The sequence below is a fragment of the Rhincodon typus genome, chromosome 4, assembly GCF_021869965.1.
Source record: "Rhincodon typus isolate 14 chromosome 4, sRhiTyp1.1, whole genome shotgun sequence".
Lineage (NCBI taxonomy): Eukaryota > Metazoa > Chordata > Chondrichthyes > Orectolobiformes > Rhincodontidae > Rhincodon > Rhincodon typus.
Window position 1 is genome coordinate 5,978,543 of NC_063335.1, and position 10,564 is coordinate 5,989,106.

At 39.2% G+C, this 10,564-nt stretch overlaps 1 protein-coding gene across 5 annotated transcripts in view; it reads right to left on the reverse strand.

Annotated features, from left to right (window-relative positions):
• Positions 1-10,564, reverse strand: part of LOC109933307 (TPR and ankyrin repeat-containing protein 1) — an 89,827-nt gene that overhangs the window by 36,497 nt on the left and 42,766 nt on the right. For 4 of the 5 annotated variants that reach the window (XM_048595555.1, XM_048595553.1, XM_048595554.1 and 1 more), the window contains 5 exons: positions 9,042-9,182; positions 5,159-5,326; positions 4,889-5,059; positions 2,933-3,178; positions 2,588-2,761 (listed from right to left, as the gene is read on the reverse strand). In XM_048595555.1, the coding sequence (XP_048451512.1) occupies positions 2,588-2,761; positions 2,933-3,178; positions 4,889-5,059; positions 5,159-5,326; positions 9,042-9,182 (900 nt within the window). Of the gene's footprint in view, positions 1-2,587; positions 2,762-2,932; positions 3,179-4,888; positions 5,060-5,158; positions 5,327-9,041; positions 9,183-10,564 lie in introns of those variants that run through there. The other variant, XM_048595557.1, reaches the window with a different exon arrangement.

Sequence of the window (10,564 nt, forward strand, 5' to 3'; positions counted from 1 at the left end):
CAGTAATGTGTCAGGGTTGGGTCAGCCTTGTCCTGAAAGTCAAATTCCTTCCTATTGCTTCCAGATAGTGATACTACTATACCACAAAACAAGTTTTATTTGGGGTGAAGGAGCAGAGTAGGTGTAAATGGGAGCAAGTCAACTTTCCCACACTGTTTTTAAAGAGGACCAACAAGAATATGGTCAGTTGGTGCATCAATTTCTGGTCAAAAGGAGGAATCTAGTGATTTGACAGGTAAGGTAATGCTTTATACGTTACCAAGTTACTTTCATGATTTTATGTTCAGTATTTCTAGATATAAAATCAAGGATTCAATTTGCCTTGGGTTGTGAAAATAACATGAAAAATCCTCAGAAACAAAATTAGACTTGTCTAATTACAGTAGAAAAATGAACTTTTGTGAATATGGTCACACTTTTGTGGTGTGAACCAAGTTTGGCCCTTTTTATACAATAGCTAAATACCCTGGATTTTGGAAGTCTGAAATAAAAACAGAAAATGCTATGATATACTCAGTAAGTCAGGCAGTAGCTGTGCAGAGAAACACAGAGTTAACATTTCAGGTCATCAGAACAGGAGACACTTAGAAATGTAGGAGTAATTAAACCAGTAGAAGGAAGCAGGGGCCAGAAAGAACAGATGAGAAGGTCTGTGACAGGGTGGAGGCCTCGGGATATTTAATAACAAAATTGTTCATGACGTGCTACCCAAAGAGAGCAGTAACGGGTATAGTGAATAACAGTGGTGTCCAAATGAGATATGAATTGCGGCATAAAACCATCTGAACATGACATGTATGGGCAATGACTAACCTGGCAAAAAGAAAGAAAAAGAAACAGAAGATGATTGAGGAAGTAGTTATGATCGCAAGTTGTTGAACTCAACGTTTAGTCCAGGAAGCTGTAGAGTGCCGAGTTGAAAGATATGATGTTACTCTTCATACTGTGCTCAGATTCACTGGAGTATTGTAGGTTACGGACAGAAGGTTAGCTTGGGAGGAAGGTGGAGGATTAAAGTGACAAGTAACCAAAAGCTTGGTGCTTATAAACAGAACAATGTGTTCTGCAAACAGCTCACCCAATCTGCATTTGTTCTCTCCAGTCATGCATGGAACACTCAGCATATTAAACTGAAAGGAAGGGGAGTAATTCATTATTTTACTTGGAAGGAATGTTTGAGCCCTTAGACACAGAATGCAGGAGATAAAAGAGCAGGTGCTACATCTCCTTCACTTGCAGAGAAAAGTGCAGTAGGAAGTGCATTAGGTCTATTAGTGATGACTGAGGAGTGGACTAGGGCATCACGAAGGAATGGATCCCACAGAATACCAAACGTGAAGGGCAGAGGGAAGATGTGTTTAATAGTTACATCACATCACCAGCAAAAATGGTGGAGAATAAATCATTGAATACAGAGGGTGGAAGGGGAGGACCAATGGAACTCCAGCATGGCTCTGGGAGAGAGCAGAGTAGGGGTGAGAACAACAGCAAAATCTCAAAATGAAAAGCTTTGAATGAAACATACAAATAAAACATACATGTCCGAAATGTCTTGCATACTTCAAAAGTGGAGATCCAGTACTACCAGTTCATTCAATTCGAGGTATTGGTGGATTTTACCTCAGAAAATGATCAGGGATCATTTTTATGTCACTTTAAATAAAGGAATTCCTCCAGTGGGAGTGGAAACAAAGTTCCAGAGTTTTTCTTTTTGGTAATTTAGACTAGACCAGCAGAACCTTGAGAAAAACGACAGAGATTGAGTGTGATTTCCACCAAAGTAACTCTGCGACTGAATTTTAGGAATGCAAGTCTTTAGAATTAGAGGGAAGTAAATGCAATTCCAGTCAATGCTGTATTGTAAAATCGAGAAAGAAACAAAATAGTATCACTGCAACCATTTAAAAATATACAAAAATTTAATTGTGGAATTTTTTGATAGATGGCAAGGAGGCATTTCTGAGTTTATGAAACACCTGCATTTGGGGTAAGAGAATCATTGTAGCACTGAAGGGGCCACTCGAACACTTGAATCTGTCCTGGCTCCCTGTACACCAATTTACTCAGTCCTATTCCTCAGTGCCCTATATGTAAGCACTACAAATTTATTTTCTGTAAGTACCTATCCAATTTTTGTCTGAAATTACTGACTGTCTCTGCTTCCACTACCTTTGTGGACAGCATGGCCCAGATCATTATTACTCACTGTACACCATTCTTAGCACACACTTCTCAAATTTGGTATCATCAGAAAATTTCAAAACTTTACTCACAACTTAAATATCCAAGTCATTTATACATAATAAAAAAGTGATCTTAGCACTGACCCTTAGAGAACATCACTGTCCATCATTTTATAATTTGAAAATCAACTATTGACCATATCGCATGGTCTTCTCTGTCTTTAAGCCTGCATGAACTTTAATTTTCTTTACCAGCCTGAAATGTGATACTTTGTCAAACACAAGCTGTTTTAAATTCCTTTAAATGTGGTTCTGCATTTTGAGAAGTGATAAAAGGTTTATTCTAATAACTCTTGTGAAGTAGACTTAGAACGAGCTGGTAAGTTAGCATTTCGTAGTTAGACCTTTTTTGTCGAGAACGATACAAACTGCTGCATGCAGAGGGGTGTCGCCTGCAGTGAGTGTAAGATCCTGCGGATTTCCTCCATTGATCAATAAGCGATGTACAAGTTTGAAGTCATCTTTTTTTAAAGACAGGCATATTGGACTTTCTTCAGTGCTAACTCCACATGGAGAAGCTGCAAAAACAAATGCAAGACTGGATCAGTAAATGTAGTAGAAAAGGTAGAAAGGAAAGAAACTTGTATTCATATGCATCCTTTTATATCGCCAACTAAAAACTTCTAACGTTTATCAATGTTGTAATGTAGAAAGCCACAGAATACAAGTGTGTCCTGCAGTTAACCTACCTCCATGGTCCATTAAATTCTGCAGAAGCCATTCTCTGTTCTCTTGTTGGTCAAGATTACCAACGATAGTGCAAAGATCCAGATCAGAGAGGTTACATTTCAGAACTGGCTGTTGGCTTTGCTTTTCATTACAACTCCCTGTCAGTAACAGCAAAGCATCATGCCATTTACAGCTGTGAAGAAGCTGTTTGATTAAGCTGCTTGCAACCTTGCACTCAACATTCTGTAGAATGGCCGCATTAATCTCTGCAAAACAGCACAGAATAAGAAACTAAATGCAGCTATCTCAAAATAATAAAGATCATATTACATTGAGACTTATTTCTCTTTGGCATAATGTCAGTTCAGTAGTAGTGGAGAAGTGAATAAAATGGACCAATGTTTTCTGGACTTTAGATGAATGACAGGCAATCTATTTAAGGTTCAGAGACTCCCACGCAAGGAATGCAGAGCAAAGATACTGCTCCCCTTCCATGGGAGTCTAGAAGTAGGGGCAGTGGCTGAGGAAAAGAGGTTAACCATTTAGGATAGGGATGAGCAGACTTTTGTTTTTACTCAAGTGTTCAGAGTATCTTTGGACCCCAACTCTGAGGGCTGTGAGTGCTCAATTGGTAAGTACGTTAAGGCTGAGATTAATAGACTTTTGAGCTAAATTAGTAAAGAAATATGGGAACTTGTCAGGAAAGTGGAGTGGAGGTTGAAGATCAACAATAATCTTATTGAATGGCCAAATCCTCCTATTTTTAATGTTCATCTAACTCTCGGTAATTAGCATTAAAATAATTAAGTCATTCATCTCATCAGCACAATATTCCATTGTGCCATATAGTTAAAACACCAACAGCTATAGTCTATGCATTCTGTCTTTACCTATACTTACTCAACTAGGTTGTGCTCCAAGACCCAGGCAAGGTCCTTCCCAGCTCTCCACTTATTTAGATATCACACTAATAAATCTTACTTTCTGTGCAACTAGATCTTCTATTCTATTTAATGATCAGTACTGTAATAAAAAAGGTAGCTTGCACACTTGTATGGATACTTTCAAAAAAAACTATACTTATCAGTTTACCTTAAAAACTAACTCTCTCCAGCATCGATGCATAGTGGCTGTAGTGTATACCATCTACATGATACACAAAAACCAACTCACCAAGTTACCGTTAACAGCAACTTCCAAACCCTTGAACTCTTATCACTTAGAATGACAAGGCAGCAGACAGTTGGAAACAGCACCTCATGTAAGTTCCCCTCCAAATAACACACTATCCTGACTTGGAATTATGACACCATTCCTGCACTGCTGCTGGGTCAAAATCCTGGAATTTTTTTTCCTGCACAATGCTATGATGCGTTTGCACCACATCAAAATGCAGCAGTTCAAGAAAGCAGCTTACCACCACCTACTCTTGAGCAATCAGAGATGGGTAATAAGTGCTAACCTTGCAATCCATGCTCATATCTCAAGGTAATAAAAACAAAAATTCCATGTTAGCAACAACAAAAAAAAAGGTTTACTTGCATTATCAGTAGTTTCTACAGCATCACTATATTAATATTTCTGCCATCACAGGAGTGGATTCTTAGCAGGTAGCTCATGCTACCAGTTTAACATTCCAATCCCCTACTCTTCCTAGCAGCTCCAGAATTTCACAATTCCAAAGACAGGACCATTTCATTGTGAACTAACCCCTGAAGTCCCTTGACATCAAAATTCTTGCCAGATATAAAAAAAAGCAGCCAATAATCCTAGCTTCAGCTGCCCACACTTTATGAAACATACAAGAGAAAGTGACCTCAAGTGTGAAATAACAGAGAAAGAGAATTTAATCTGCTATCCTAGATGATATAGTAGCTGGTTCCCAACATCACAAAGTCAAAACATTAGATTAAAATGTAAATCGGTTTGCTTTATTTGGTCCCATGCTTGGTTTACATTTAAAAAGGAAGTCCTACCTGTCATGGTAGATAGCTGTTGTAGAAACACCTGGACTTGTGTTTGGGCCATCAAGTCATTACAAGATTCCACTATCTCAGAGTTGCAAAACTGCACAAACTGCTCAACAGCCTCTTCAAATGTAATAGCAGCACAAGCAGATTTACTCTCTTCCATCTGGTTTGCTGTTTCTATATAAATATCAATTTTTTAAAAATATTGTAATTTCCAAGTTGCATTTCCAAGTAATTTGTGTGGAAGAGGACATGAGGTATTTAACAATTCTGTACCTTGAGATGATGGGTCTGTTGCCGTTGCTAAATAATGTTTATTGATAAAATCAACTGCTTTAAAGTTTTTATGTTTCTTCAGGTAGTAAATTGGAAGCTTGTTCTGACTATCACGGATATTGAGATCAGCTCCTAATTGCAGGAGATAACGCACATCTTCAGTCTGACCTAAGATGAAAGCCACAAGAGATTGGAAGAAGTTAGCATTACTGAAATATACGTTCTGGGTTCTGGAAAATAAATAATTTCTTCAACTGTATCTGACAGGACAAAGGGATGTTAAATCATCAACTCCAAATTGCTAAATCCTTTGCAATCACACCTGCCAAAGCTAATTCCACTCAGTACCCCGAGTTTTTGTCATCCAAAGTTAGTCCTAGAGAACAAAGCCATTATGTTTCAGATATTCTCTGCCAAGTTGACACATTGAACAGCAGATAAAAGTTTTTTCTGTTTTGTTCTAACAACTTACCTGAGCACCAAGCTCAGAAAAGTCAGAGATAATTTTGCAATTTTTTTAGTCCTCCCGTGATACTCCTAATAAGTGCCAAATCAGAGGCAATTTTGTGCTGTAGGCCAATGCTTATCAGGACACTGGCCAAGATATGTTTACATAGAATGTCACAGAAAATTTTTACAACAATCAACAGAAGATTTTAATCCCATCTGTAAGGGATTTGAACCCAGACACAAGAGATCAAAGGACAATGTGTAGGAAATAAGGCACAGATATAGAAGGCATTCAGCCGAACTAGTCCATGCAAGTATTTATGTTCTATTTGAGACCCCTCCCATCTAAAACTAATCACTGTATACCTCTCTCTATTGTGTTCTCCTTCATAAGCTTACCTAGCTTTCCCTTTCATGCATCAATATTCAAAATTTCATCTGCTCCTCGTGACAGGGAGTTCCACATTCTCACCGTTGCTTGAACAAAGGTGTTTCTTCAGAATTATCTACTGGACTTCTGGTGACTATCTTATATTAATGGCCTCTGATTTGCTCTTTCTCATAAGAGGAAATGTTCTCGTTGTATTCATCCTCTCAGTAGAGCACACTAAATCTCATTTGGAAAATCAGTCACAAAAGACAGTGTATGTGCACAATGTACTGGAGTTTCATCAGGTAGGTCAGTACAATCAACATTAGAGTTAGAGACGCAGCCAGAAGGGATACGTTCAGAACTACTGCACTGAAATTCATTTGGGGCATTAGAAGTTTATGAGCAGTTTTTCTCAACACTTAGTTCACCACAATCATCCTCACCCCAATAAAAACACAGACTCTAATTGTCAGTTCCATACCATAGAATCCTTTAAAAATACAGGTCTGTTTTAATGGTGTTGAAATAATAAAATCCTGATGCACAAAACATAAGAACGTAAGAACTAGGAGCAGGAGTAGGCCGTCCGGCCCTTCGAGCCTGCCCCGCCATTCAATAAGATCATAGTTGATCTTTTCGTGGAATCAGATCCACTCACCCACGTTCTCACCGTATCCCTTAATTCCTTTATTGTTCAAAAAAATATCTACCTTATCTTTAAAAACATTTACTGAAGTAGCGTCAACTACTTCACTGGGCAAGGAATTCCATAGATTAACAACCCTCTGGGTGAAGAAGTTCCTTCTCAATTCAGTCCTAAATCTGCTTCCTCTAATCTTGAGGCTATGCCCTCTTGTCCTAGCTTCACCTGCCAGTGGAAACATCCTCTCTACTTCTATCTTATCTATTCCCTTCATAGTTTTATATGTTTCTATAAGAACCCCCCTCAATCTTCTGAATTCCAATGAATATAATCCCAAACTACTCAGTCTCTCCTCATAAGCCAACCCCTCAACTCCGGAATCAACCTAGTGAACCTCCTTTGCACCCCCTCCTATGCTAGTACATCCTTTCTCAAGGAAGGAGACCAAAACTGCACACGGTAAAAAAACCAACTAATTTACTTACAATGAAGGACAGAATGGTATATTTTTTCCTGTGTCAAGAGTGTGGATCAAACTCCCAAAGTTGCTCTTTTAGATAAAAAGGTTGAGGTGCCTAATCAAACATTCTTTAACGTCTTATTTAAGCAAAAATAAACTCATTTTTAAAATCAGGTTTGACAGCTCCATTGGAGTTTAACGGAAGTTTGCAGAATGAAAACTTTCATTCCATGGAAAGTCTACAAGAACCAAGACTTTTCTTCTCACAACAGAAAAGTTTAAGGGGCAATTTTATAAATACATCCAAAATAATAAGTGTTTGACAGGATAAATAAAGAGAAGCTCTCTCTGCTGGTAGAAAACTGGCAATGGGAGGATACAGATTTAAATATACTGCCAGAGGAACCAGAAAGGAGATGGAGAATTATGCATTAGCTGAAAGAGTGGAGAAAGCTGATCTAATACTAATCTTGCGAAGGGAATTGAGTAAAAAGCTGAATGCAAAGGCAGGATGACGAAGACTCCAGTGCATTACAACAGTATTCAAAAAGCCAGCCACACGGGCCTGACAATTTGGTACACTGAGTCACCTCTTGGGCAAACTTTGTCTCAGAACTCAAAGTTTCATATAATTATTGCTTTCTTCAGAAGATCAGTTCTGTACAGTCATGACAACAGCAGCTGTTCATTTAAATGGAAATTTCAGGGTCCAAGACAGGCCTTGTGTTATCACAAATTATATGAATATAATGGAATATGTTATAAGTAGGGGACCCAGGGTATTTTCAGAGGATCTTTCTAGACTGGTTACGAATAGAACAAGACTGTAAAACTAGCTTCATTGTCGCGTTGCAGTTTACTTTCATTTTGGAATTTGAAGTCTTAATACAGTGGATCTGTTAGTTGAAGTGGTAATTTGACTTCAGTGAGATAGGGAGGAGAATCCAGTTTGTTTATATAAGCTACATGTGAAACTGATACAGCATCTACTTTCTATCACCAGGCATCTCTGATGAAAATGTAATTTATTCTGTAATGCAGAATTTAACTGCAGTCAGGGCAATTAGGAACAAAATGTGATCTTGCTAGATTGTTGTAAAGCAAAAAATAGTCAGAGAAAGGATTCTTGTTCTCTAACCAATCTGATGGGTACAGAACTCCAGGGCAGAATCCTCTGCTCTTGGTGGTGGTATGTTTGAAGGTAGGAAGGACATTAGGAAGAGTGGTGTTGTACCCAAAGCTTTCTTGCCTTCCAGCAGAACAAAGTTTGACTGGGAATGTCTGTGGTTGATCCTCCTGTCCAGCTGAATTAAGTCAAAAGTCACACGACACTAGGTTATTTGAAATCGCATACTTTTGCACGCTCCAAAAGCTTGTGATTTCAAATAAACTTGTCGGACTACAATCTGGTGTCGTGCGACTTCTGACTTTGTCCAGACCAGTGCAACACTGCCACCTCCACATCACAGCGGAATTAAGTTCTGGGTGGGAAGGTCTGTGATTGATTCTCCTGTCCAGCTGCCAATTTAGGTTCACGAATGGCCAATTAACGACCATTTCTGGGCCAAGGCCTGCGACTGCTGGGATTCTGTCAGCAGGCACCATGCCTGGAAGGTCAAACCCTGTGGCAGCTTGTCAGCTGCACGAGGGGTCCTCTCAACTGAATACAGCGTACTTGATCAAGGGGACTGGACAGGGGCCGGGGTATGTGTACATGATCAATGAAAGCGAGACTCCTCTGCCCTGCAATCTTGTACGTCCTTCGAGCAGCAGCAGCAATAGCTTCCCCCATACCACAAGAGGAGCTTTCACACCATTTAAGCAGGGCCTTCACCACAAATAGCTGAACACAGATACGGCTATGGACCACAACCTGCCACACTGTCAGAGATAACTGGCAGAAGAATTGGAAGAGTAAAAAAATGTGTTGATACCGCAACAACAACTGTTCACTCACACTTGTGTGTATATCCATCCAACCCATTCTGCCAGGAAGCCACAACATGTAGAAGGGAGTGCCCATTGTCATCCTGTTGGTTTATTGTATCCTGTGGATATGGCTTTTGTGAGAAAATCCATTTAAGAAGTTTCCTGTCATCTAAAATGTAAGAAATAGATTAGTACGCGCAGCAGCAGAGCATCCAATCTCATCTCTCTACTCACTTTATCTGCAGAATGACATAAAAACATAGTAGGTGCAGGGGTAGGTTATTTAGCCCTTCCTGCTTGCTCTAGTATTCAATAGAAGTGTGGCAAATCTTCTACCTCAATTCCACCTTCCTGCACCATCCTTGTATCCCTTGATTTTCTTTGAACCCAAAAGTCTATCAACCTTGGTCTTAAATATACCCTACAATCAAGCATCCACAGCTCTCCTGGACAGAAAAATTCAAAGATACTTTGATTGAAGAAATTTATCCTTCTCAGCCCTAAATGGCTGACCTCCTCATTCTGAGACTGCGACCCAAATCAGTCAGCAGTCAGGGGAAAACATTTTTCTTAGCATCTACTCTGTTAAGCCCCTAAAGAATTTCCCGATTTTTAATTGGAACGCCTCTCATTCTTCTCAACTCTGGGCTTAGTCTACCTAATTTCTCCTCATATCTGGAATCAGTCTACTGAATGTTTGCTGCAAGGGCAAATAAGTTGTGTTGCTACTTCCTTGGGCAAAATGCTACCAATACTAACTTTATTAGTCAACACCCACAACAAATGGCTCAAACAGAAGCAAAGGAAGCAAATTTGTAACCACACTTTGCAAGTACATCTTTGACTGTCAATGAAGGCGTGAAATGTAAGGTGCCATCTAATTGCAAATTTGTTGTCTCTCACTGACAGTGCATATTTTTCAGTTTAGGCCATATTAATCACATCAGCACATACAATAACAATGAATTACATTTATATAGCACCTCCAGATTGAGGTGGCATCATCCCAAGGTGTTTCAGAGGACTGCAAATTATCAAACACCAAGCCACACGAGATGTCACCAAAGCCTTGGCAAAAAGAGATAGGTTTCAAGAGGCATCATAAAGGAGAAAGATGACAGAAAGCATAGGTACCACTCCTGGGATGCACAGGAGGCTGGAATTGGAGGAGTGCAGATGTCTGGGTGGTATGAAGTGCTGGAGATGTTGTAAAGATAGTGTAGGGAGAGGGTATGGAAGGAATTTGAAAGCAAGGTTTAAACTTTTAAAATTTGTGGTGACACAGACCCTGAACCATTTTTTTTTTTTTAAAGTGGGTATGGAGTGGAGAATGGTGAGTGAACTGGACTGGAGTGAGTTTAAGGGTATGGGCAGTACAGTTAACATACAAGATTATTCAGGGTGAAAGATAGGAGACCATCTAAAATAGCAATAGAATAGTCAAATCTAGGAAGTAACAAAAAAAGGAATGAGAGTTTCATCATCAGATTAAGAGAAGCAGAGATGGAGACCAGTATATATTGAATGTACGAAAACAAAATTGCTGGAAAA